The sequence below is a fragment of the Phyllopteryx taeniolatus genome, chromosome 1 (genome assembly GCF_024500385.1).
Source record: "Phyllopteryx taeniolatus isolate TA_2022b chromosome 1, UOR_Ptae_1.2, whole genome shotgun sequence".
Lineage (NCBI taxonomy): Eukaryota > Metazoa > Chordata > Actinopteri > Syngnathiformes > Syngnathidae > Phyllopteryx > Phyllopteryx taeniolatus.
This window is the reverse complement of record NC_084502.1, coordinates 6170824-6197122: the sequence shown is the minus strand read 5'-3', so window position 1 is coordinate 6197122 and position 26299 is coordinate 6170824. Positions and strand designations below refer to the sequence as shown.

The 26299-nt window shown below is 46.8% G+C and overlaps 2 protein-coding genes, 1 long non-coding RNA gene and 8 other non-coding genes across 12 annotated transcripts; 1 reads left to right on the top strand and 10 right to left on the bottom strand.

Annotated features, from left to right (window-relative positions):
• Window positions 1–435: 435 nt before the first annotated feature.
• LOC133465673 (U1 spliceosomal RNA) lies at window positions 436–599 on the bottom strand. Its single transcript, XR_009784720.1, has one exon. It is a non-coding gene; the product is annotated as a U1 spliceosomal RNA (small nuclear RNA).
• Window positions 600–2077: 1478 nt separating this feature from the next.
• LOC133465741 (U2 spliceosomal RNA) lies at window positions 2078–2268 on the bottom strand. Its single transcript, XR_009784738.1, has one exon. It is a non-coding gene; the product is annotated as a U2 spliceosomal RNA (small nuclear RNA).
• An 830-nt stretch (window positions 2269–3098) lies between these two features.
• On the bottom strand, window positions 3099–3262 carry LOC133465729 (U1 spliceosomal RNA). The gene has a single exon (XR_009784736.1). It is a non-coding gene; the product is annotated as a U1 spliceosomal RNA (small nuclear RNA).
• An 871-nt stretch (window positions 3263–4133) lies between these two features.
• LOC133465582 (U2 spliceosomal RNA) lies at window positions 4134–4324 on the bottom strand. The gene has a single exon (XR_009784675.1). It is a non-coding gene; the product is annotated as a U2 spliceosomal RNA (small nuclear RNA).
• Window positions 4325–5061: 737 nt separating this feature from the next.
• On the bottom strand, window positions 5062–5225 carry LOC133465670 (U1 spliceosomal RNA). Its single transcript, XR_009784719.1, has one exon. It is a non-coding gene; the product is annotated as a U1 spliceosomal RNA (small nuclear RNA).
• Window positions 5226–5958: 733 nt separating this feature from the next.
• LOC133465578 (U2 spliceosomal RNA) lies at window positions 5959–6149 on the bottom strand. Its single transcript, XR_009784673.1, has one exon. It is a non-coding gene; the product is annotated as a U2 spliceosomal RNA (small nuclear RNA).
• A 1224-nt stretch (window positions 6150–7373) lies between these two features.
• On the bottom strand, window positions 7374–7537 carry LOC133465665 (U1 spliceosomal RNA). The gene has a single exon (XR_009784717.1). It is a non-coding gene; the product is annotated as a U1 spliceosomal RNA (small nuclear RNA).
• Window positions 7538–8459: 922 nt separating this feature from the next.
• On the bottom strand, window positions 8460–8650 carry LOC133465737 (U2 spliceosomal RNA). Its single transcript, XR_009784737.1, has one exon. It is a non-coding gene; the product is annotated as a U2 spliceosomal RNA (small nuclear RNA).
• An 818-nt stretch (window positions 8651–9468) lies between these two features.
• Window positions 9469–14959, bottom strand: actr5 (actin related protein 5). 2 transcript variants are annotated; one of them, XM_061766486.1, is made up of 9 exons: window positions 14149–14955; window positions 13257–13495; window positions 12803–12972; window positions 12483–12700; window positions 12170–12337; window positions 11963–12070; window positions 11236–11375; window positions 10785–10917; window positions 9469–10296 (listed from the first exon to the last, which is right to left on the bottom strand). In XM_061766486.1, exons 1-9 carry the CDS (start codon window positions 14521–14523, stop codon window positions 9976–9978), a joined length of 1872 nt encoding a protein of 623 aa, XP_061622470.1. In that variant the 5' UTR covers window positions 14524–14955; the 3' UTR covers window positions 9469–9975. The 2 variants fall into 2 exon arrangements, with proteins under 2 accessions (XP_061622470.1, XP_061622480.1); XM_061766496.1 differs by lacking the exon at window positions 11963–12070 and having other exon boundaries at window positions 11236–11406; window positions 12144–12337; window positions 14149–14959.
• A 2528-nt stretch (window positions 14960–17487) lies between these two features.
• On the bottom strand, window positions 17488–20650 carry LOC133474695 (uncharacterized). Its single transcript, XR_009787596.1, has 2 exons — window positions 20515–20650; window positions 17488–17799 (listed from the first exon to the last, which is right to left on the bottom strand). It is a non-coding gene; the product is annotated as an uncharacterized LOC133474695 (long non-coding RNA).
• Window positions 19862–25546, top strand: LOC133474658 (vesicular inhibitory amino acid transporter-like). The gene is made up of 2 exons (XM_061766509.1): window positions 19862–20895; window positions 21696–25546. Exons 1-2 carry the CDS (start codon window positions 20506–20508, stop codon window positions 22881–22883), a joined length of 1578 nt encoding a protein of 525 aa, XP_061622493.1. The 5' UTR covers window positions 19862–20505; the 3' UTR covers window positions 22884–25546.
• The last annotated feature ends 753 nt before the right edge of the window (window positions 25547–26299 follow it).

Below are 26299 nucleotides of genomic sequence, written 5' to 3'. Positions count from 1 at the left end.
ACTTGATTTACCTGTATATGATTACGACCGTTACCAGTTACACACACAGAGTACGTTGAAACAATATTGTATTATGTCAAGTCGACACAATATTTGATCAATTTTTTTTTTGCCATTCAGAAGTCATTTCCAAGAGCCACAACAAACGCCATATTGCAATGCATCACAGAATACGTGGCCGAAGATACAGTTGCCTGTGATTATACACATGGCCACCAGGTGGTGCACATCAAGAAATGGACCATGACTGGAACCAATGACCATTGAAACGTGACGATGTTATGAAGCTTCGTTCGTCATGACCAACTGGTTCTATGACTCAGGGCAAACAGATGCATGCTAGAAATTGCATCACACGACAGTGCCATAGTGTCATATGACCCGCACTACAGCTTTTAAGACTGAGCAAAATCTTCATTATTGTCAACCAAAGATCAGGGGAGAGCGCGAACGCAGTCCCCCACTACCAGAAATTATGCAGTCGAGATTCCCACATTTGAGGAATTCGCAGGGGTCAGCACAACCGGAGTGCAATGGCTGAGCCTCACCCTGGGTGAACCACCTTCTTGATCATGGTGTCTCCCCTGCCAGGTAAGTATGAGTTGGACTCGGCGCGAGCACGCAAGTCATTCACGCGCACGCTACGTCAAGCGACGGTGTCATCATCAGAATCAGAATCAGAATCAGAATCATCTTTATTTGCCAAGTATGTCCAAAACACACAAGGAATTTGTCTCCGGTAGTTGGAGCCGCTCTAGTACAACAGACAGTCAATTTACAGAACACTTTGGAGACATAAAGACATTGACAAAAAACAACAGCAAACAACAATTGTGCAAAAAGATGCAGAGTCCTCGAATGGCTAATATCGCAATAGTCCGGTGCAATGACCATTGTGCAAAGGGCACTGAGACTTCAAGGAGTGTATGCGGTTTAAAGTGACGAGTACTGCGATAATCTGGGACAATGGTTGTGCAAATGTTACAGATACTCCTCAATCAGTGTGCAAATGGAGCAGATGCTACTCTGGCATGAGTGGCCACTATATGCAAATAGTGCAGCACGGCGAGACAACTACAGTGAGTGCACGACTAATACATAATACAGAAATGTGACAACGAACTCAAGTCAAAAAATTGCCAGCTTGTTGTAATGGAATTGTAAGTTAGCTGTTCAAGAAGTTGATTGCAAGAGGGAAGAAGCTGTTGGAATGTCTACTAGTGAGCACGTGAACAACCGTACACACAACGCGCAAGCCGGAACACACGCGAGATGAAACGCTACTGTGCGCATGAACATGAACAAATATGCTTCCTATTTGAGAATTTCACTTGAAATTGAGACCGTCAATGGATACCCATAATGCAAAGCGGCATCGAGAGACGATAAAATAAGTTGAAAGTGAGGTCATTGACACCCAGAAACATATAAACCTCCCATTCGGGTTTAAGAGAGACCAATGATTGGACTAATTAAAGACAATCGAATGTAAACATAATTAGTAGTAGTTCTTGACGAAAATAATACATTCGTCTAGTCGAATGTCAAACACTTCAAGTCAGTCAAGACTTCCAGTTCCGACAGTTGGATGCGCATTTTAAAACGCTACTGCCACCTACTGAGAGCTATTGCGCATGACAACCTTGGCGACGTTTTAGACAAAACGGATTCATTCTCCAGTGGTTAGCTGTTGTCACCCACATGTTCCAATGTTGCGACCCACTTTCATATAAATTGAAAACAAATTATTATTTTTAAAAAGCAGCCTCTAAAAACATGGACAGTATATGATATTTTTACATGCAGTTTCAAATGGGTTTGCTGTAGCGCTAAAGTCATATTGCCTGCCATGACGTCCACCAGCCAGACTGAGCTGCTCTGTGTATTTGGTTACAGAGAACAAGGAAATAACATTCCTTGTCGCTTTTCTCCTATGCTCCATGTCCGAATTTAACACGCCTCCGTACAATAGAATAACAGAGTTAAGAGTCACTTTTTTTATCTTCCGTCCGCTGCACATAGCATAGCTTAAATCGTCGGACTGAAGGTTCAATCGATGTTTCTTTCGACAAAGTTGTGGGGGTGCACCGTTCCTGGAGGTACTGCAATACCAGGTCGATGCGTGGAGTGGACGGAGCAAGCCCCTATTCCAACTCCCAGTTCCAAAAATCAATTTAATATATGGTCCCCGGATAGGGGACGTATCAGATATTAAACTGATAAGAACAGATACTACACTTGATCTTAGCCAAAAGGCCGAGAAGCGATGCCACCGTGACGCCAGAAAACACGAGCTCATTCTCCAGCCTACAAGCCAAAGTTACGGTGGCACATATCGACATGATAAGCACAGATGAGTCACATATGGACACGCCAAACAACAATTATGAAACGAATGTCAACTGGGTTGTTTTTCAACGTTTATATCGAAATCATGTTGTCAGACGCTCGCGCTCCTTGGTCACGTGGTCCACGTCGATCCAATAGAATGCGGAGATTAACGCATATCCTTTCGCCTTGTATTAAATCTTAAACAACCAAAGAAATAATGAGTAATTTGTAATAACAATCGGTTGCTGGTATAACGTTGTGGCCACGAGCTGAATAGCTGTTTGCTCAACATTTTGACGAAAAAACATCAATGGCCCTGCCTCGCTCAACTACTTGATTTACCTGTATATGATTACGACCGTTACCAGTTACACACACAGAGTACGTTGAAACAATATTGTATTATGTCAAGTCGACACAATATTTGATCAATTTTTTTTTTGCCATTCAGAAGTCATTTCCAAGAGCCACAACAAACGCCATATTGGCAATGCATCACAGAATACGTGGCCGAAGATACAGTTGCCTGTGATTATACACATGGCCAGCAGGTGGTGCACATCAAGAAATGGACCATGACTGGAACCAATGACCATTGAAACGTGACGATGTTATGAAGCTTCGTTCGTCATGACCAACTGGTTCTATGACTCAGGGCAAACAGATGCATGCTAGAAATTGCATCACACGACAGTGCCATAGTGTCATATGACCCGCACTACACCTTTTAAGAATGAGCAAAATCTTCATTATTTTCAACCAATGATCAGGGGAGACCGCGAACGCAGTCCCCCACTACCAGAAATTATACAGTCAAGATTCTCACATTTGGGGAATTCGCAGGGGTCAGCACAACCAGAGTGCAATGGCTGAGCCTCACCCTGGGTGAACCACCTTCTTGATCATGGTGTCTCCCCTGCCAGGTAAGTATGAGTTGGACTCGGCGCGAGCACGCAAGTCATTCACGCGCGACGGTGTCATCATGAGCATGTGAACAACCATACACATAACGGGCAAGCCGGAACATACGCGAGATGAAACGCTACTGTGTGCATACATGAACAAATATGCTTCTTATTTGAGAATTTCAGTTAAAATTGAGACCGTCAATGGATACCCATAATGCACAGCGGCATCGAGAGACGATAAAATAAGTTGAAAGTGAGGTCATTCACACCCAGAAAATTATAAACCTCCCATTCGGGTTTAAGAGAGACCAATGATTTGACTAATTAAAGACAATCGAATGTAAACATAATTAGTAGTAGTTCTTGACGAAAATAATACATTCGTCTAGTCGAATGTCAAACACTTCAAGTCAGTCAAGACTTCCAGTTCCGACAGTTGGATGCGCATTTTAAAACGCTACTGCCACCTACTGAGAGCTATTGCGCATGACAACCTTGGCGACGTTTAAAATGAAACGGATTCATTCTCCAGTGGTTAGCTGTTGTCACCCACATGTTCCAATGTTGCGACCCACTTTCATATAAATTGAAAACAAATTATTATTTTTAAAAAACAGCCTCTAAAAACATGGACAGTATATGATATTTTTACATGCAGTTTCAAATGGGTTTGCTGTAGCGCTAAAGTCATATTGCCTGCCATGACGTCCACCAGCCAGACTGAGCTGCTCTGTGTATTTGGTTACAGAGAACAAGGAAATAACATTCCTTGTCACTTTTCGCCTATGCTCCATTTCCTAATTTAATACGCCTCCGTACAATACTGAAGATCCGAATAACAGAGTTGAGAGTCACTTTTTTTAGGTTCAATCGATGTTTCTTTCAACAAAGTTGTGGGGGTGCACCGTTCCTGGAGATACTGCAATACCAGGTCGATGCGTGGAGTGGATGGAGCAACCCCCTATTCCATCTCCCAGCTTCAAAAATCAATTTAATATTTGGTCCCCGGATAGGGGAGGTATCAGATATTAAACTGATAAGAACAGATACTACACTTGATCTTAGCCAAAAGGCCGAGAAGCAATGCCGACATAATGCCAGAAAAGAGGACCTCATTCTCCAGCCTACAAGCCAAAGTTACGGTGGCACATATCGACATGATAAGCACAGATGAGTCACATATGGACACGCCAAACAACAATTATGAAACGAATGTCAACTGGGTTGTTTTTCAACGTTTATATCGAAATCATGTTGTCAGACGCTCGCGCTCCTTGGTCACGTGGTCCACGTCGATATATGTATGAGTACTGAAATCAATTGAGTTTTCTATTTTTTTTTTTAGATTTACCTGTATATGATTACTACCGTTACCAGTTACACACACAGTACGTTGAAACAATATTTTATTATTTCATGTCGAACCAGTTACACACACAGTACGTTGAAACAATATTTTATTATTTCATGTCGACACAATATTTGATCAAACATTTTTTTGCCATTCAGAAGTCATATCCAAGAGCCACAACAAACGCCATATTGCAATGCATCACACGATACGTGGCCGAAGATAGTTGCCTGTGATTATACACATGGCCACCAGGTGGTGCACATCAAGAAATGGACCATGACTCCAACCAATGACCAACGAAGCGTTACGATGTTATGAAGCTTCATTCGTCATGACCAACTGGTTCTACGACTCATGGCAAACGGATGTATGCTAGAAATTGCATCACACGACAGTGCCATAGTGTCATATGACGCGCACTACAGCTTCTAACGATGAGCAAAATCTTCATTATTGTTAACCAAAGATCAGGGGAGAGCGCGAACGCAGTCCCCCACTACCAGAAATTATGCAGTCGAGATTCCCACATTTGAGGAATTCGCAGGGGTCAGCACAACCGGAGTGCAATGGCTGAGCCTCACCCTGGGTGAACCACCTTCTTGATCATGGTGTCTCCCCTGCCAGGTAAGTATGAGTTGGATTCGGCGCGAGCACGCAAGTCATTCACGCGCACGCTACGTCAAGCGACGGTGTCATCATGAGCACGTGAACAACCGTACACACAACGGGCCAGCCGGAACACACGCGAGATGAAACGCTACTGTGCGCATGAACATGAACAAATATGCTTCCTATTTGAGAATTTCACTTTAAATTAAGACCGTCAATGGATACCCATAATGCACAGCGGCATCGAGAGACGATAAAATAAGTTGAAAGTGAGGTCTTTCACACCCAGAAACATATAAACCTCCCATTCGGGTTTAAGAGAGACCAATGATTTGACTAATTAAAGACAATCGAATGTAAACATAATTAGTAGTAGTTCTTGACGAAAATAATACATTCGTCTTGTCGAATGTCAAACACTTCAAGTCATCAAGACTTCCAGTTCCGACAGTTGATGATATTTTTACATGCAGTTTCAAATGGGTTTGCTGTAGCGCTAAAGTCATATTGCCTGCCATGACGTCCACCAGCCAGACTGAGCTGCTCTGTGTATTTGGTTACAGAGAACAAGGAAATAACATTCCTTGTCACTTTTCGCCTATGCTCCATTTCCGAATTTAATACGCCTCCGTACAATTACCGAAGATCAGAATAACAGAGTTGAGAGTCACTTTTTTTTATTTTCTGTCCGCTACACACAACATAGTTCACGTCGTTGGATTGAAGGCTCAAGCTATATTTCTTTCGACCTATTTGTGGGGGTGCACCGTTCCTGGAGGTACTGCAATACCAGGTCGATGCGTGGAGTGGACGGAGCAAGCCCCTATTCCATCTCCCAGTTCCAAAAATCAATTTAATATATGGTCCCCGGGTAGGGGACGTATCAGATATTAAACTGATAAGAACAGATACTACACTTGATCTTAGCCAAAAGGCCGAGAAGCGATGCCACAGTGCCGCCAGAAAACACGAGCTCATTCTCCAGCCTACAAGCCAAAGTTACGGTGGCACATATCGACATGATAAGCACAGATGAGTCACATATGGACACGCCAAACAACAATTATGAAACGAATGTCAACTGGGTTGTTTTTCAACGTTTATATCGAATTCATGTTGTCAGATGCTCGTGTTTCTTGGTCACGTGGTCCACGTCGATCCAATAGAATGCGGAGATTAACGCATATTCTTTCGCCGTGTATTAAATCTGAAACAACCGAAGAAATAATGAGTTATTTGTAATAACAATCGGTTGCTGGTATAACGTTGTGGCCACGAGCTGAATAGCTGTTTGCTCAACATTTTGACGAAAAACCATCAATGGCCCTGCCTCGCTCAACTACTTCCCGTTTCCTGCTTCAGAATTTGGCACGATAGGTGACCCTTCGACACAGCAATATAGACCCTGTCGAGCAGCTCCATGAAAAAGTGGGTTTATGGTATGCCATTGTCCAAAGTTGACAAACACATTACACAAGCTGCCATCGCGGCACAGCTCAATAAATTATAATAGTGTGAAAAGCTTAATTTAGTGAAGTAGTAGTAGTGAAGTAGAAAACTAATGACAGCTCCAAACTTACCACCGCTAGAATCTAGAATATAAAGTAACAAACTACTATCAAACAATGGAATTTATTTTTAATGTAGAATTTAGGCAGGAATTTGCCCTCTGAAAAGTATTTTCCCAAGTGTTTAAAGAATCTATGAGTACTGAAATGAATTGAGTTTTCTATTATTTTTTTTTAGATTTACCTGTATGATTACTACCGTTACCAGTTACACACACAGTACGTTGAAACAATATTTTATTATTTCATGTCGACACAATATTTGATCAAATATTTTTTTGCCATTCAGAAGTCATTTCCAAGAGCCACAACAAACGCCATATTGCAATGCATCACACGATACGTGGCCGAAGATACAGTTGCCTGTGATTACACACATGGCCAGCAGACGGTGCACGTCAAGAAATGGACCATGACTCCAACCAATGACCAATGAAGCGTTACGATGTTATGAAGCTTCGTTCGTCATGACCAACTGGTTCTACGACTCAGGGCAAATGGATGTATGCTAGAAACTGCATCACACTGCAGTACTATCGCATCATATGACGCGCACTCCAGCGTTTGCAATGGGCAACATCTTCATTACTGTTAACCAATGATCAGGGGAGAGCGCGAACGCAGTCCCCCACTACCAGAAATTATGCAGTCGAGATTCCCACATTTGGGGAATTCGCAGGGGTCAGCACAACCGGAGTGCAATGGCTGAGCCTCACCCTGGGTGAACCACCTTCTTGATCATGGTGTCTCCCCTGCCAGGTAAGTATGAGTTGGACTCGGCGCGAGCACGCAAGTCATTCACGCGCACGCTATGTCAAGCGACGGTGTCATCATGAGCATGTGAACAACCATACACATAACGGGCAAGCCGGAACATACGCGAGATGAAACGCTACTGTGTGCATACATGAACAAATATGCTTCCTATTTGAGAATTTCACTTTAAATTAAGACCGTCAATGGATACCCATAATGCACAGCGGCATCGAGAGACGATAAAATAAGTTGAAAGTGAGGTCATTCACACCCAGAAACTTATAAACCTCCCATTCGGGTTTAAGAGAGACCAATGATTTGACTAATTAAAGACAATCGAATGTAAACATAATTAGTAGTAGTTCTTGACGAAAATAATACATTCGTCTAGTCGAATGTCAAACACTTCAAGTCAGTCAAGACTTCCAGTTCCAACAGTTGGATGCGCATTTTAAAACGCTACTGCCACCTACTGAGAGCTATTGGGCATGACAACCTTGGCGACGTTTTAGACAAAACGGATTCATTCTCCAGTGGTTAGCTGTTGTCACCCACATGTTCCAATGTTGCGACCCACTTTCATATAAATTGAAAACAAATTATTATTATTTTTAAAAAACAGCCTCTAAAAACATGGACAGTATATGATATTTTTACATGCAGTTTCAAATGGGTTTGCTGTAGCGCTAAAGTCATATTGCCTGCCATGACGTCCACCAGCCAGACTGAGCTGCTCTGTGTATTTGGTTACAGAGAACAAGGAAATAACATTCCTTGTCGCTTTTCTCCTATGCTCCATGTCCGAATTTAACACGCCTCCGTACAATAGAATAACAGAGTTAAGAGTCACTTTTTTATCTTCCGTCCGCTGCACATAGCATAGCTTAAGTCGTCGGACTGAAGGTTCAATCGATGTTTCTTTCGACAAAGTTGTGGGGGTGCACCGTTCCTGGAGGTACTGCAATACCAGGTCGATGCGTGGAGTGGACGGAGCAAGCCCCTATTCCAACTCCCAGTTCCAAAAATCAATTTAATATATGGTCCCCGGATAGGGGACGTATCAGATATTAAACTGATAAGAACAGATACTACACTTGATCTTAGCCAAAAGGCCGAGAAGCGATGCCACCGTGCCGCCAGAAAACACGAGCTCATTCTCCAGCCTACAAGCCAAAGTTACGGTGGCACATATCGACATGATAAGCACAGATGAGTCACATATGGACACGCCAAACAACAATTATGAAACGAATGTCAACTGGGTTGTTTTTCAACGTTTATATCGAAATCATGTTGTCAGACGCTCGCGCTCCTTGGTCACGTGGTCCACGTCGATCCAATAGAATGCGGAGATTAACGCATATTCTTTCGCCGTGTATTAAGTCTTTAACAAACAAAGAAATAATTGAGTTATTTGGAATAAAAATCGGTTGCTGGTATAATGTTGTGGCCACAAGATGAATAGCTGCTTGCTCAACATTTTGACGAAAAAACATCAATGGCTCTGCCTCGCTCAACTTCTTCCCGTTTCTTGCTTTGGTAACTGACAGTAGGACTCTAGCGCCATTGTCGCCGAGGAGGCGAATTACACCCGTTCCACAGAGGATCCATCTGCAGTGTGAAGGCGCAAATCATTTGATTCCAATTCGTACACGCTTGCTTTCGTGTAGTTGTGCACCCCGGCATATTCTGTGCCATGTGAAAGAGTATTTTCAAAGGCCGGGGAGGTCGTATAAAAAAAGGAATTGTTTAAAACCACAAAATGTTGAGAAACTATTCATTATATATCAATTTATGAATGACTTGCGTGCTCATCACAACAGTTATGTTTTTAACAAGGATATCTGCTTAGAGCTCTTTTAAAACAAATGTAAGGAATGAAATGTTTTGATGAACTGTCAAACTACTGGATGCCAAAATAAAATGAGACAAAAGGAAAATGTTTCTCGGTCATTCAGGTTTTTATGCAATATTCCGGCACATAAATACACTGATTTCATCTTGAATTTGGGATCTAAGCTTGACGTTTCTCTCTTTCCTTTCGGGAGTCTTTGGCAGATATTGGCGCCATTTGATTTTCACCGAAATGGGTGTAATGGTGTTATGTGACCACAAGATGGCACTGACAGTAGCCCGAAACATGGCTGCGGCTCAAAGCTTTTAAACCAAAGTTTCATGGGTCTGAGGAGCAATAACGTTATGCTCAACATAACTGAGGGGAGGAAATACCTTTAGTCAAGCCATAGCCATGTCTAATAGGAAAAAACGCTTTGCGCCATCTTCCGGCATGTACGGGAAATTACAAAAATCATTTTGAGGAGGCATCAATTTTGCTGTTTCACTGTTCACCGTAAATGTCCAAATACGGTTTCTTGCTCTAAGAAGAACCATGCGGCTTTTGCGTGATCCTGCACACAAATACATAATCAGTCCAGTGACCACTGTCACTTTAGGAAGAAACCACGGGAGCATCTGAAGTGGAAGAAGAGGAAGTCAGAGCGGACGTGACCACGCCGCCCGGTCCGGAAGCGACAGTCGGCACGGCAACCGAGGGCTCGGCTGGCCGAGCGGGAAGCGACTTGTTGATGTTGATGGGGACGAAGACGTTGGAGGCGCAGTGCTCGCTGAGGTACTCGCCGCCCTTCTCCTCGTAGTCCTGCCGGCTGATCCATCCCGCCGCTCCTCCTCCAGCACCGCCAGGAGCGTGCTCCAGCGCCCAGTTTCTTGCCCCCAGCCACGCGCCCAGGCTGGGCTGCGTCGCCACGCTCACCTGGGAGGAAGGAGCCAGCGCGGAGCAAAAAAAAACAGTATTTCTTTAATTGATAAAAAAAAAAAAAAAAAAAAAAAAAAGAATCACTTGACTTGACTCTTTTCACCAGTCTTTCAGTAGCTACTCATTTGCCTTGGATAGCGTTAAAGCCTCTATTAAAATCTTCTAACTCTCTTTTTAACATTCAAAATACAAAATGGAAATATGAGCACAGAACAGACTCACGGCGCAGTAACCATGTGAACGGGAGGGAGCTGGAGGCCATCTGAAGCTCACTCATAAATTCGCTCATCATTTCTGAGGGAAACTCAGCCAAATGATAATAATAATAATAATAATAATAATAATAATCGACCAAGCTACGGCTTGCTCCTCCTAAATTGAAAGTGGAATTTTCCAGAAGCTACTGTAGCCTAATGACACATGTAAATGATTACCGGGACATACATTTAGCACGTAATCCCCAACAATATGCTGCAATGATATACCTTGAAGTGTGACTGGAAGGGTCTTATAGCTAGCAGCTCTCGCGCTATCCTCTCCTTCATTCCCGGATACTGCATGTTTCCTCCCGTCAGGAACACGTTGGCGACCAGCGCCTCCTGCTGCTCAGGAGTGTACCTGAACACAAACACGTTTCAGTACCGGCACAACATTTGACCCCCGAACAACAGCTAACAGCGCTAACGTTTTCATTTCACCCTCAGTTTCGGCACCAACTGCAGTGCGAGGGTCCCGAAAGGGTGGAGCTAGACATAATGGGGTCTGTTGATTGGTAGACAGAGAAGGGAACGGGAAGAGTCGTGTGCCAAGAAGGACAGGCTGCCGTGCTTTACCTGCCTACGCACCGCAAGCGGGATCAGGCTTTGGATGGACGGACGAATAGATTGGAGACTTTCTTCGTCACGTCACATGAGGGATTGAGTGCAGCGGCGTTACCTGGCCAACACATATTGAAGCGTCTCCATCATCCCCATCTGGTCTTCTCCAGTCAGCGAGGGCCGGAAGAGGATCTCCGGACAACGCAGACGCTCCGTGCCCACAAAGAGTTGGTGGTATTCCGCCATGTTGAAGGCTGGCTGGAGAGACTTATTTTTGTCACCCGAGCGTCTGATCGAGAGCAGTCTTGACATGTTGACTTACACAAACCGCGACTTGAGATATATTGAATGGTGCTTAGTGTCGCAGCATATATTTTAGATTCGCATTCAAGGCATTCATTTTCAGGGGAGCAGCATGCAGGCTATCATCCCGGCTGGCTTTGGGCGAGAGGGGGCGTGCACCCTGGACTGGGCGTCGGTCGGTCGGATTAAGATTCATTTGGGAAGTAAATCGAGAATGGATCAAATAGGAACTATATTTAACATGTAGGTCTTCGGTGTTCAGTGAAAGAAGGACATTTCAATTCTACTTACAGTAGTACAGTAGAAAAATGTCCATTTTCGTGTTTGTATGTATTGTGTTCTCGTTACAAACACATTAGAATCTTTTTAAACGTACGCTAATTTGCACGCATGTGTGCTTCTGACAAACCCCCCCCAAGTTGCTGTGTTGCTTGTGTGAATTTCGTGTCCCCAAAAATCCACACAGATTCATTGTCACTTGGACTATTATATTAAGAACAAGATTTTTTTTTTTAAATGTAAGCAAGGACGTTTCCCCCTACCTGGACCACATTCACATTCGTTTTTTCCGGCAGCGTGTCCTCAGAGAAGTCAGGATACATGACGGCCACGCCGTCGCCGTCCTCCATGTGCTGCTCCAACTCGGAGATCTGGCGGGAAGAGCGCGAAAGGCGTCAAGTCGGCGTGGACTCCGCAGTGCCCGATGGCGCGTGCTTCTGAAACTTGGGGAAAGTCTCGGTCCGCCTCGCCTCCGTCTTTCCCTCGCCGCCGTCGCCGTGCGGCGGCGGTCTCTGGCGGCCCTGCTCCACGGCCAGCCGCAGTTTGGCGATGTACGATTGCAGCTCCTCGGCCGAGTCCATGTTGAGCTGCGCCAGGCTCTTGCGGAACTGATCCGATAAGCCGTCCTCCAGCAGCTCCTACGCACACACGCGCACGGTTTGATGACGTACAGGACTCGCCGGAGAGGAACCGGAGTTTAGAAAAGCGCGACACAAATTTGACACATTAGCATGATTTTGCTGGCGTCGTGTACTGTATTTCTACCAAGATGAAGTTTCCCACCTGTACGGCCATCAGCCTGTCCAGCCTCTCTTGGTCCTGATGTAGTTTCTCGCCACGACGTCGCGCGTTGATCTCCTGGAGCCGCCGGAGCTGCTGCGCTCTCCTCTCTTGCCTCTCCTCCACGCTCACACAGCCGCCGGGCAACTTGCGCGAGAAGGGAAGTTGCATCCGGTGAACCTCGCGCTCGTAAAACTCCGGGCTGCGCCACTTTTCCAACTCTGCAGACAAGCGAGTCAAAAAAAACCAAAGAAAAGAAACAATGGAGCAATGCACTTAAGATTCAGTCTGCATTCGTGAATATGTAATAGGTGCAAGCGCACCTTCTTGATAATCCACAGCAGTGTAGCTGTGCTCGTGCAGCAGTTCCTCCATGCGGCCGAGTGTGACGGCAGCCAGGTGACCCGGATATTTGAGCTGGAGGAGCCTCTGCAGGTAGGCCGCCGCCTGGCCTCCAGCCACATTCACACGCTTACAGTTCACCGCGTCCAACCTGCACGAGAGGCCGTGTCAAAAACGAGAGCGCCGCTGGCACGACACTGGACACGATCGCTAATCTAAAGAGCTGTCAGCATCAATGCAATACAATAAATCACCCTTTTTGATAGACGCGGTCTGTCAAGGAGGGTTGCATTGAACCGTTGCTCGGCGACTTTGGTCGGTTGACGTTTGCAGTGTGCTGCATCATCCCGAGAGCTGTTCCTTCCTATTTTTTTGCTGTTGTTTTTGGAGCTAATTCGACAACAAACGAAAAGCATCCAGATGCCCGAGCCTCACCTGCCGTCGAGAACGGGCAGGATGTGCGAGCAGTGGTACCCCGAGGACAAAACGATCCCGGTCCGTGGCGGCTGCGGGTTCCGCCGATTGTCGGCGTGATGGAAACTGTACAAGGCGTCCACTCCGTAGGAGACGTGAGGGACGCCGTAGCACTCGAAGAGCAACTCCGACATCATCTGGCGGCAGTGCTGAGGGTTGCAGGGCGCCTCGGTCAGGACCAGGGGGTGCTCCACGCGGCCCTGAAATACACGACACGCTCAAGACAGAACTTGGGAGAAAGGCACGTGTAGACTCTGTCATTTATTTGACAAGACGAGAGTTGACTTTCGGATACGCGAGGTCCTCGCTTTACGACGGCGTTCCGTTCCTACGGCGGTGACGTCGGAACGCACCGGCGTCAATCGCTAATAACGTGTGCTAAACACGGTAGGAAAGCGACAATTACCGTCGATATTTGATATAACGATGACATTCGTATTGCTTGGAAAACAAAAATAAATGGCCTTATCCCCGACTGTATGTCTCACGGGGAGTTGCTGTTTCACCCCATGAATCCCACTTCTCACACCAATGCACATTCACAGATTTGCAACAACTCTTGTGAATATGCTTGACAGAGAAGAGAAATTAATTGCACAGCGACTTTCCCCCAAAATAGCCTCCTGAAACATTTAACAGTGCATCGAAAAAGTCAGAGAAGGTCCCCTGTAAATGTTTTGGAGCATTTTCGGGTCATCCTGGCATGTCACTCGAAGGCCGAATATTTCTACCTTTTTGTGAGTAGAAAAGTGTAATGATGCGTGGCATACATACGGAGTTGAAAGTAGACGATGTGTTCCAGTACGCCAAATATGAAAGCAAAGCGAAAAGGAAGAGGGCACGTGGCACGAACCTCCGAGGTGACGCCCAGGTGAGTAAACACATGGTCGAAAATCAGCTCCTGGATCTCGAAGTTGACCACCACATTCCGGTCGAACTGGCTCTTGAGCAGCCACCGCAGAGGCTCCAGGTTGGGGATGTCGTTGCCGATCTGGGTCTCGCTGCGGGCGGCGCCTCGGCTGCGCGCCGCCACCGACCTGAAGAGCAGCCGCGGGGCGTCAAAGTCCACCGTCGCCCAGTCGGCCCTGGTCTGGAACGAGCCGTTGTCGATCACGATCGGGGTCGGCGTCCCACGCGAGGCCGCCGGCGGCTCGAAAATTGGGTCGGGAGAGGTTTTACAGTCCCGAAATGAGAAAATTTGGCAAAGCGGTTGCTGCTGGGCGGCCATTTTGGAAGCGTGTCACATAAAAATAGATCCGAGTGCAACTACATAACGAGGTCTGGGGTTCCTCGTTAATCTATCCCCGTTGACGCTTGCTTGAAAGGGTTCCGTTCAAAACAGTTACGGAAAGTCACGACGTACGAATTCAACGTAGATTCTTCAGGTATCTGTAGCCTACTTGAGTATTTTACTTTATTTTTCTCCCCCTACAGTCAAAAACGGTACTTTCTGGTATGTCAACAATGGGCAACAAACATAGTCTGGTCGCTTATGACAATTCAATTTGGAAAGATTTGAGTGCACGGAAGCGATATATCCGCTCTATTATTGCTGAGAGTTTTATGCAGACAGTGATGGCACCGCTCATAACAGAGATCATCACCTTGACTAAGCATCCGATCAGATTGCACCGATGACATCCGCTGTGCTGCTCTCAGCCACTTGGGGGCGTGTTTACACGATATCCTGGAAATGCTATAATATGCAGAGAAAATACACATTCATAAACCCAGAGATCACAGGTCTGATTGGCTGACAGATTATTAACCATCCACCCACTTGTCCTCATTAGACTCGGAGATTATCCCAATGGACTGTGGGCACACCCGGGATCGGTTGCCATCAACACACCTCAACCATTCATACCGATGGACAGGAGTGTCAAACTCATTTTAGTTTGCGGGCCACATTTACCCCAATTAGATCGGAAGCGGGCCGGACTGCGATATTTGTGGCGTAAAAATCCATAAATAACAGCCATTCAAAAATTCCCCCATTGTTTTGGTGCAAATAATTACAAGTACTTTATTCAGTATTATCTTGTTGCACATTTTGAGCAGTTTGAAATTTTAAACCAAAAATTATTTCAACAATATTATGAATCGGTGAGCGTGCACCATTCAGGTACATCCTTTGTCAACGAATGCATAAAAAACCTCTTTTGAAGTGAAGCTTTTGACTGAAATGTTCTAATAGTCAAAGTCTTTTCTACATTTCTACAGGAGGTATTTATTTTCCAGAGTGTGAACATGGCACACCATTTTATATTAGTGTGCTTCCGCACCATTGTTTGGCCTTCACAAGCGCATCAATGTCCTTTAAATGTTGTCAGTGCACCCTCCAGTGGACAAGATTAGCAAAAAGAAAAACAGCAGTGAATGTGTTCTCCATGCCCCACGGGCCGGATTGGACCCCCTGACGGGCCGGTTCCGGCCCGCGGGCCGTACGTTTGACACCGCCGCTTTAAAGTCTTCAACGAACCCAGCATGCATGTTTTTGAAATGCGGGAGGACGACGGAGTACCCAGAGAACATGCGAATGCCACACAGGAAGGCTGGAGGCCCAAAACTCTAAACCAGAACCTCAGAACTCTATAACCACTACAGTCCCTTGTGCTGTCCTTGAAGTGATCATTAAGACAACAAAAATATATTTTGCTGCATTCATTACACCCCACCGCGAGTTAAGCATATCTTTGCGCCTTAAGTGCAAAGTGTGAACAAAATAGTTGAAGTGATGGACAGATGAACATCCGCCATAGCCAATCTGTGTGTAGGTGAACTTGTTGTCTTTTTCCAATCAGATATGATCACGTGCGGTCATATCACTTCACTTTCAGGCTCTTGAATGAATGACTAGAAATCGTCAATAACAGAAAATGGTGGCGTTGTTCACGTTTATTTTCCTGGAGAGCGCTGTCATTTGAGGGGAGAAGATGAAGATGATCAAGGCAGGAAAAGTGTGTGTTTGCTTGTGTGTGCGTGCGTGTGGAGGAGGAATACTGTATGACGGTGTGTCACCAAAACATGAAGCACAGTTCACTGCTCAGGCACAAAGCTCTAAGTGACTGCTGCAAGCCCCCCACCCCTCCTTCCTGATGCTAATAAGCAGATCTGGGTCAACTCACCCTTCTCAAACAGACACACACACACACACAAAAACATAGTGACACGCTCGCTCGGCATATCAGCACATAAAACAAGCTGAGTTAGTCTCCCCACGACGCATACAAATACACGTCCTCGCACGTCTCTCTCTCCCAAACGCGGAGTTCACCCCTCGTAGGTCTGACGTGGAGCGCCCGTGCTGCGACAGCTCAGCATGATTGCCACGCCAACAGTAGCGATGCCTCCATTTTGTCTGCGCTAGCAAGGAACGCGGTCGCGGCGGAGGGCCGACGGAGAACTACACGCGACGCGCAACAGAGTTCGCAAACGCCGTGAACACTTTGCACACGTTTCAATACACAAACATGATGGACTATGGCGACTAACTCATTACATGTCATGAGATGATGTAATTGAATTACAAAAATGTTATGTTATGGTAATCCGTGACATTACTGGGAGAAAATGTGTAATTCAATTAACGATGCTTTTGGAAATTTCCAGGATTACAATTTTAGCTACATTTGAGAAATTGTCACAAAGGTCAGATTTCCCCCCCCCCCCCCCGTATTACTTCCTCCTTTTAAAGCCGACACTTATGATTGGCTCTGTCTGGTCATGTGCCATATTTTTTCCAAATCTGACCTCGAAACGCCACCTTGTGGTGCAATCTATTAGTTTGTCTGAGATTTTGAAAAGGTTAGACTTCAAGTTGCACTTTTGAACACATGAAGGAACATTGACCTTTGAACACTTTCATCTTCATAATTTTGGACTTTTTATGGAACATTCACTTGTCTGGGTCGTCATATAAAGCCATATTGTCGAAATTGTGTCATTTTGCATTTGTCATTAGGTCAACATGGTATGGTGGGTTTCCACATGCTGTACACAAAAATGCAGCAGCCACATTTTTTATGATGTATTTACATTTCATCGTGTTTTGTCATCTGTTTGTTCGTTGTGCAAAGAGCAAATATGTGGTTAATTGGAAAATAATGATCTAGGGTTTGAATCCACTTTTTCCAGAGGAAACATAAAAGGAAAGTCATCAAATGTAATGCGTTTACTTTGAGAGAGAGAGAAAGCAAAACCACCAAAAAAAAACACAGCGTTTTTAAAGCGAGCCCCACATCATGTCATATTTCATATAATTATAGTTGTACAATTGTAATGCAGCCCTAAGGGGGGTCCCAAGCCCGGATAAATGCAGAGGGTTGCGTCAGGAAGGGCGTCCGCCTTCAAACTTTGCCAATCAAATATGAGCGTTCATCCAAAGAATTGCAGGAAAGGAACTTGGAGGGGATGAGATGCCGGTAGCCGTTGCGACAACGATGCAAATGGCTGGAGTGAACACTTTTTTTTCCCCCCAGAAGAGGCAGGAACATAGGGTGACCTACAAGAGACCAAAGAGAAGGTTGATGGACGTCGTGAGGGCAGTTGGTGTTGGGGAGCAGGATGCAGAAGATAGGCCGACACGGAAAAAGGAGGACGCGCTGTGGCAGAAGAAGAAAGTCGTACAATTGTGTGGGCAGACTTGAAGAAGGTTTGACTCAAGGTAGTTTTCGATTTCAGTGCCACACTTCATTCAGATAGCCCCGACCCAAACCCCCTCCCCCGTTATTTCTCACCCTGTCATGACTGCACACACACACACACACACACACACACACACACACACACACCCTGTCCAATTACTGTGGCCATGGCAACTATCAGAGATTACTGCTCCCAGTCAGCACTTTTCAAATGCAACTATAAGCTCCTCCGTATCAGGCCCCCGCACACGCGCGCTCGTGCGCGCGCTCCTATGGAGTAGAATTAATCCTTTTTGTTGTGATGGAAGGTAAAATGGTCGCCCTGGTAACCAATTTAAAAGACCTTCCAAAAAAAAGGCAAAAGAATCAACTTTTGTCCGGATGTGAGATTATAGGATGTAAATCATCGTTTTGAAATCATTTTGAGATTTTGGACTTTCTAAATGATTTATACTGTATAATAAACATTGTGGAATGAATTATAATTGCTGGTCCTAGTTTGGATTTGATCCAAATAGTGTGTGCGCATCTTTCTGTATTTTGACGCGTGACATTTGCAGCCGATCCGGTTTGGGCACGACGTGACGGGTTTTTTTTTTTTTTTTGGGGGGGGGGGGGGTGTTAGGGTTATTACAGACGCCCGGAGGGCTCTCCCTATATCTCCTCGACCACACGCACACGCACGCGGATGACACACTAACACGAAGCAAGTCTGTGTGAGCGCGAGCACGAATAGCAGCTGGGCCGCGCGCATGCATGCATGCAAGCCGAGCATGAAAATAGGAAAATACTTTCTCTTGTCGTCTGGCTGCTTACTACTATTTTTTCCAATTTGTATTTATTTTGTGGCGATAGTAAAAACGCACGTGCTCAAAATGACTGCCTTTGTGCCCCCCGCCCCCCCCCTCCCCCCACTCCAATTTTTGGGCAAAACTGTCATCTTTTTTTTTTTTTATTCTTTTTTTTTAAAGCAAGCTGAAAAAAACAACCCCCACCCCCAGAAAAAAAAAAAAAAAAGATGACAGTTTTGCCCAGCCTTGTCACAGCAGATTATGGAGCTGAGGTGCGCAAAGCCACTCACGCTCACGCTGAGATTTAGACGACACGCGCATCTCGGAATAAAAAGAATATCCCCAATTATTGAAGCCTTTCTCCATTTAAATGCGCCAAATATATAATATGTCCAAATGACGCCTTAGCGAAATGTAGAATAAGATGCAGGCTCTGTCTTGCGTGTGCGCGCGCACGTTACACCCGCTCGCTCGCTGCGGGTCATGTGCGGCGTGTTCATCATATCAGCAACGAGTTGCGTCCTCGCAGCCTGCTGCTGCTGCTCAACATCTGGAGCCAAGATGTTTTTGATTTGCAAGTCTTCGTTTGCGCTTTTAGGAAGGCGAATTGGCTCAAATTAAAATTACAATCATCGTTTTGGTAGAAGAAAAATTCAATTGCTCGCCAGCCAAGGCGCAAAATGAGCGTTAATCGAGATTCGCATATGCACATATTGGGCAAACCAAAAAAAAAAAACAAAAAAAAGAAGTTGAATAACAGCGCATGTCGCCTATCAGCAAAGCGGAAATTGGCAGAAATTGCGGCGCGTGTACGAGGATCGCGCGCGCCAATGAAAAGCGACGTGGCTTTGATTCAAAAATAAAACCGTCACGCATTTCAGCCTTGCGCATCCTTGAAACAAACGACGGCGACACACAAAGTCAGCAGAAGCTTTCTGCCAAACGGTCGCGAGCGCAACTGCACACCGGAAGGGAAGCGCAGGCCTGTTGGGCGGCTAGAAGCCTATTCAAATAGCAGAGAAATGTGCTATTCATAAAAGAGGTATAAGCATGCCCGTGGAGTTAATTCGCCTATACAATCAAATACAGCGCAATAGACAGTAATAATCCTAACAAATGTTCTTTATTTAGATAGATAGATATATATATATATATGTATATGTATAAGAATAGACTGAGGTGCCGCCATCCATTTTGCTCCAACACTGACAATTGCGTTTTGGGTTTTTTAAAAATTACCGTCCACGTGATTTGTCGTGACTGACCTGACCATCTCTCTCTCTCTCTCTCTCGCTCTCTCTCTCTCTCTCTCTCTCTCTCTCTGTCTCTCTCTCTCTCTCCTTGTCCTCTCGCGACGCAGTCGCCCGTCCCAGCACTGCACCAACAAGCCATTAAATATAGGCCTATATATTTCCTATTTTTCCGTAGTATTTGACTTATTTTTGGGACAGATGACGACATCTTTTCAGTTGTTCTTTATTTTGATATAAAGGAGTTTTTGTTTTTGTTTGTTTGTTCTTAAAAAAAAAAAAAAGGGTGGACAATGGACGTGCGAGCCAAGAAAATCGGCTGAGGATTTTCTTGGCGTGTGTGTCGGTTTTGGGACTCGAGGACAACAGGCATGACTTTGCAGCATCCGCAGCACTGAACCAAAATTCCCCCCAAAAAAAAAGAGAAACGAAAGGAGGCGAATACTTCGGCATCTTGCGCTCTTTTTTCCCCTCGACCGCGAGGCCCTCCCGTTTTCTGGATTCAATCTTTGGAGCAGAAAAGATGGCTCACCTGATCCGCCACAAGCTGACCAACAAGCTGACCAACGCGGCCCACGCGGTCTCCAACAAGTCCCAGGCCAAGGTCAGCGGCGTGTTCGCCCGCCTCGGCTTCCAGGCCGCCACGGACGAGGAGGGCGTGGGATTCGCCGAGTGCGACGACCTGGACTACGACTACAGGCGAGGCATGCAGATGGACGTCCTGCAGACGGGCGGAGAGGGCGGAGAGGGCGGAGAGGGCGGAGAGGACGGCCCGGAGGACGGGGACAGCCACTACCAGAGGGACGGCACCGGCACCGGGCCCCAGGCCCTCAAGACCGCGGGGTCGCAGGATGAGGACAAGCCCAAGATCACGTCGTGGGAGGCTGGATGGAACGTCACCAACGCCATCCAGGTACATCGTGTGTTTGGGGAGTGGGGGCGGGGGGCGGGGCGGGCCTTCAAGAGTCACCTTGAACACATTCGAGCGGAATGCATCATCCTCAACACGCGATTTGGAAATGAATTGGAATTCTATTCGTTCCAACCCGTAACACGAGTGGGCGTTGGGCCGCGAGAAAGCGGCGCGATTCCTCTCAGCCAATCAGCAGCAACGAATAATGCAAATCATGGGAGAAAAAAAAACGTGATGTAATATAATTCGGCACAAGAGCATCCTGCTGAGCAATTTGAAATCAAAATGGTTTGACACGTAAAACAATGACGCTCATCTTATGCGCACACGCGAGATAAATATTGCAATGCACCATAACAGCTCATAAGAAACGAATTGTTATTCGCAAACCAACCGGGCCTTACGATTATTGTGATTATGATGATTATGATTATGAGGATGATGATGATGATGATGATTAGGATGATGATCACCGTTGCGGAACAGCGTTATAAATGCATCGGTTGCAATGAAACGATCGAGCTCGGCGAGTGTAATTATGTAAATCCTTTTATCGGCGACTTCAAGATCCTGTTTTTTCAAGATCCGAGGCCCGATTTCGTTTCGCAAAGAACATCGTCAATACATCTGCACACCGACGGGAAACAACGAAGGAGTCCGTCGCACAATGACACGAAATGCAAATAATTGGACTCGTCCTCGGGTTGCGCTCACGCCTCATGACGTCATCCCAGCATCCAGCGTAGCGTTCCGATTACGTAAGGCGCGCGCGCGCGCGTGTCCGCTTGTGTCGCCCGCAGGGCATGTTCGTCCTCGGCCTGCCCTACGCCATCCTGCACGGCGGCTACCTGGGCCTCTTCCTGATCATCTTCGCCGCGGTGGTGTGCTGCTACACGGGCAAGATCCTCATCGCGTGCCTCTACGAGGAGAACGAGGACGGCGTCAAGGTGCGCGTGCGCGACTCCTACGTGGACGTGGCCAACGCGTGCTGCGCGCCCCGCTTCCCCGCGCTGGGCGGCCACGTGGTCAACGTGGCGCAGATCATCGAGCTGGTGATGACGTGCATCCTGTACGTGGTGGTGAGCGGCAACCTGATGTACAACAGCTTCCCGGGGCTGCCCGTCTCGCAGAAGGCGTGGTCGGTGGTGGCCACCGCCGCCTTGCTGCCCTGCGCCTTCCTCAAGAACCTGAAGGCCGTGTCCAAGTTCAGCCTGCTGTGCACGCTGGCCCACTTCGTCATCAACGTGCTGGTGATCGCCTACTGCCTGTCGCGGGCTCGGGAGTGGGCGTGGGAGAAGGTCAAGTTCTACATCGACGTCAAGAAGTTCCCCATCTCCATCGGCATCATCGTGTTCAGCTACACCTCGCAGATCTTCCTGCCGTCCCTGGAGGGCAACATGCAGAATCCCGGCGAGTTCCGCTGCATGATGGACTGGACCCACATCGCCGCCTGCGTCCTCAAGGGCCTCTTCGCCCTGGTGGCCTACCTGACGTGGGCCGACACCACCAAGGAGGTCATCACGGATAACCTGCCCAGCGCCATCCGCGCGGTGGTCAACCTCTTCCTGGTGGCCAAGGCGCTGCTGTCCTATCCGCTGCCTTTCTTCGCCGCCGTCGAGGTCCTGGAGAAGTCGCTGTTCCGAGACGGCGGGCGGGCCTCGTTCCCCGACTGCTACGGGCCGGGCGGCCAGTTGAAATCGTGGGGCCTGGGGCTGCGGGTGGCCCTGGTGGTCTTCACCCTGCTCATGGCCGTCTTCGTCCCCCATTTCGCCCTCCTCATGGGTCTGACGGGCAGCCTGACGGGCGCCGGCCTGTGCTTCCTGCTGCCGAGCCTCTTCCACCTGAAGCTCCAGTGGAGGAACCTCCTGTGGCACCACGTCTTCTTCGACGTGGCCATTTTCGTCATCGGCGGCATTTGCGCCATATCGGGCCTCATCCACTCCATCGAAGGGCTCGTAGAGGCGTTCAGGTACAATATCCAAGACTGAGAGCTTTTCGCCGACGACCTTTAACCCCCCGACGCCCCGCTCCACTCCCCGCTCTGCGGGTCACGACGACGAAGAAGCCCGCGAGGAGGAGCATGTGTGTGAAATCGTTTTTAATTTTGCCTTTGTGAAAACGTGCAATAATAAACTCTACAATCATAGTATCAAATAGTCTCCGACGGTAACGTCGCGCAGAGGGGACGCGACCTCCTGAAGGGGGCGTGGCCAAAGATGTCAAAGGGTGAAACACGGCTCAAAGCTCAAGTGTGCGCGTGGTGATATTTGGGCTGGGCTGGGAAATACGTGGACGAAAGAACGGACTTTACGTTGTACGACAGGGGGCCTCGATTTACGGCGGCGTTCTGTTCCCAAATTGGGATGCAAGGCGGCGGAATTGCTAACCGGGGACGGAGCCGGGAATTTTCAAAATGAAATTGTCGACCTGAGTTTGGGGGGGGGGGGGGGTGTTGCTCAATATCTTTAGAGTGGCCACGCCCACCCTTGCCACCCCCTGGCTCCGCCTCCTGTTGCTAACCTATGCTAAAGCATACCTGGAGTCACAATTACAGTAAGTACTTTTATGAAAGACACTTCTCGGCCATAAATATGAAACAGGGATGTCCAAACTATGGCCCGGGGCAATTTATGGCCCGGCGTCCATTTTGTAGGGGCCCGCGACATCTACTAACAATTTCATTTTGACAGGGTACACAACCCTATTTTAACACAGGGATGGGGCTGGGGTTGGGGGGCATCATGAAAAGTGTGTGTGTGTGCGTTTGGGGGGGGGGGTTTGGGACACCCACCCACCCATAACCGCTACTACGACTAATAATCCGTGCCCGTGCTGCGTGTCAAGGTCCAAATTGTGAACATATCCCCATTATTACATTCGTGAGCTTCAAGCTGCTCTAAATCTTGCTCACTTTGGTTCTGAATGCGAAGTAGCGGATCGAGTCACGTTAATCAACGTTTAACATAAAGCTGTGATGCAGCGGTTTTTCAAAATACCCGCAATATATAATTGCTTGATGGACGAGTGTTAGCAGGTTTCATAAATGAAAGTTTATTAAAAGTTCCATTTTTTGGTAAGCGTCCCCCATACGAGAAACGTTGGACTCCCCGCACGTAAAACAATCGAACGAAACAAAGTATACTGTTGCGCTAACTACGTGTGTATCGGAACCGGCGTAAATGGAGGCCCTCCTGTTCTGCTGTTTAAGCTGCTATAAGGAAAAGTCCGCACAAACACGTGTATTTAAAAACAACTCGCTGTATGAAAATAAATCTTCTCCCCCTTTGATGACACATGCAAGCGGATAGAGAAGGCAGTCCTTGTCCTGCTGATTCGCAATCGTAAAACTATGAAAGAGGTTTAACGTTTACGATCGTCGGACCGACCGGTTTGCGAGCGGATCGTGGAGGAAAACTGTCAGTTAACACATCCCACACCACAAGATGATCACGCAGGAAAATATTTCAGAACCATCCGAGAACAAATTGATCTAAATTGGCCCGATTATCGGCACGTGTTTTTCCCCCTGAAAAATTCGGTGTGACTCACTTGTTCGGGAGGGGTGATCGACTTCAGGTGTTCCACCTTCTACTCCGTTTGTTTTTTTTTGGGGGGGTAAAAGAAACAACAACAAAAACCGGGCCAAGTTTGGAGATATGCGCTTTTCATTGTTCAGTGACGAAATACTCAACAAGCTCAACAAGTATGTTGCAAATCACCTGTACGCCTGCCATTGCACACAAGCAAGCCCACTTCGCTGAGGATATCGCGTTAGTTTTGCTGACATCGCACAATCGCGAGGTATCATCTATCTCTATGCAAATGATAACCACTCAATTCTGGAACATCTCCAGCCTGGCCAGAGTTTGGCCTTTTTTTTCCCTTCCCCCCCCCTTGTGTGTGTGTTTTTAATACCTGTAATCGTGTGGACGTTGCCTCAATCTAAAGTCACCTTTCCACTTTAAAGTCTAGCCCAGTTGGGTCCACCCGACCCCGTACTGTTTGGAACGATAAATCCCGATCTGGATTTGGTGTCCGCTTAGGGTTAGGGTGACGTCAGCTACCTACGAAGTGCGACATCGCGAGCTCGCCAAGAAGAAGGCCACACAGTGAAATGTCTTCGAGCAATTGAAGCCATCGCACAATACGACGCATCCACTTCTCATCCTTTTAGTAGCATTCCACTGTGGCATGCTGCGCCATCTATTTGGGTACCCTTTAACAACTTTGGGCAATAGTCACACTCCAAACAATGAACTGAACCGTGTGGTAGGAACGGGCAGGCACCCTTCGGTCGAGGTGCTGCGCTTTAAAAAACAAAACAAAAAAAAACCCCCATGAATATCTTCGGTGTAGTTGTTTGTTGATAATACTTTTGTCAGTTTGTTTGGTGCTTTTGTTTTTCCACCTCAGTAGAGCTCGTGGGTTTGTTCGTTTTTCCTCGCTGTTGCCAATGTTATGCTGGATGGAGTGAATTTTGACGTGCAAGCAAATGGCTCCTTCTCGTGTCGTACGCAAAAAAAAGTGTTTGTCGGACGATATTCTCTCCCTGTTGAACCTGTCAATTGTGATTAAATGGAACTAATCATGGTGTGTGAGACAAAGACTATTTGTTGAATCAAGCGATAAATAAATGGAATATTTTATGGCTGCCGATTCTGTTTCCTTTCCCGTACTGGGCCTTAAGTTGTGTTTGATTTGGCGCGCTAAGGCATCCTCGTTTTTTTTTTTTCGGTCAAAGAGAACATGCATTGAAACGCGTTAAATGTGCTGCAACTCCAAATGAAGGCGATTTCAAGAGGCCCCCGAAAATAACCCAACAAAAGAATCTAAGTGTGAAATGGAAGAACAGCGAAGCCACTCATGGTGTGAAATTTTCAAGAATTTTCTGCGCCCACGGTTCCTCCTGCAGCTGTAAATGACTTTCCAGCCGCCGCTGGGCTCCAATCAAACGGACAGTCAGTCGTGAAGGGGATTTTCTTCAAGGGCGATAAAAAGGACCACCTATTGCGTACTGCAGATCAGCGGTGTCAAACTCATTTGGGCTGCGGGTCACATCGTAGTTATGGTTACGGTCATGCGCGCGAACACATATGCAGTAAATGTACAATTGCCTCATGTTATTACATATACACACAAAAAACGGATGACGAACCAGAAGCCAGTCAAAAGTCGTTCATTCGGTTGATTTTGAAATGGGGATTGGTCACAAAAATGTTTGCAATCAACGTTGTGTAAAAGGGAAGACGATTTGCAATGTTGTTATTTTAGCAAGAAACAGGAAGTCGACGCACTTGATTCGCTTTCGCGGGCCGCATAGATGGATGTGGCGGGCCGGTCGTGGCCCCCGGGGCCTTGAGTTTGACACCTGTGCTCCAGATGATTTCGCACTATCGACGTATTT

Excerpts from the sequence above, each read along its gene's own strand:
- actr5 (XM_061766486.1), bottom strand. The coding sequence starts at position 14,523 with ATGGCCGCCCAGCAGCAACCGCTTTGCCAAATTTTCTCATTTCGGGAC. Across the intron at positions 12,973-13,256 it reads CTGCCCGTTCTCGACGGCAG|GTTGGACGCGGTGAACTGTA; the intron begins GTGAGGCTCGGG and ends CCTCTCGTGCAG. Across the intron at positions 12,071-12,169 it reads GCGGCGAGGGAAAGACGGAG|ATCTCCGAGTTGGAGCAGCA; the intron begins GCGAGGCGGACC and ends TCTTCCCGCCAG.
- LOC133474658 (XM_061766509.1), top strand. The coding sequence starts at position 20,506 with ATGGCTCACCTGATCCGCCACAAGCTGACCAACAAGCTGACCAACGCG. Across the intron at positions 20,896-21,695 it reads ACGTCACCAACGCCATCCAG|GGCATGTTCGTCCTCGGCCT; the intron begins GTACATCGTGTG and ends TGTCGCCCGCAG.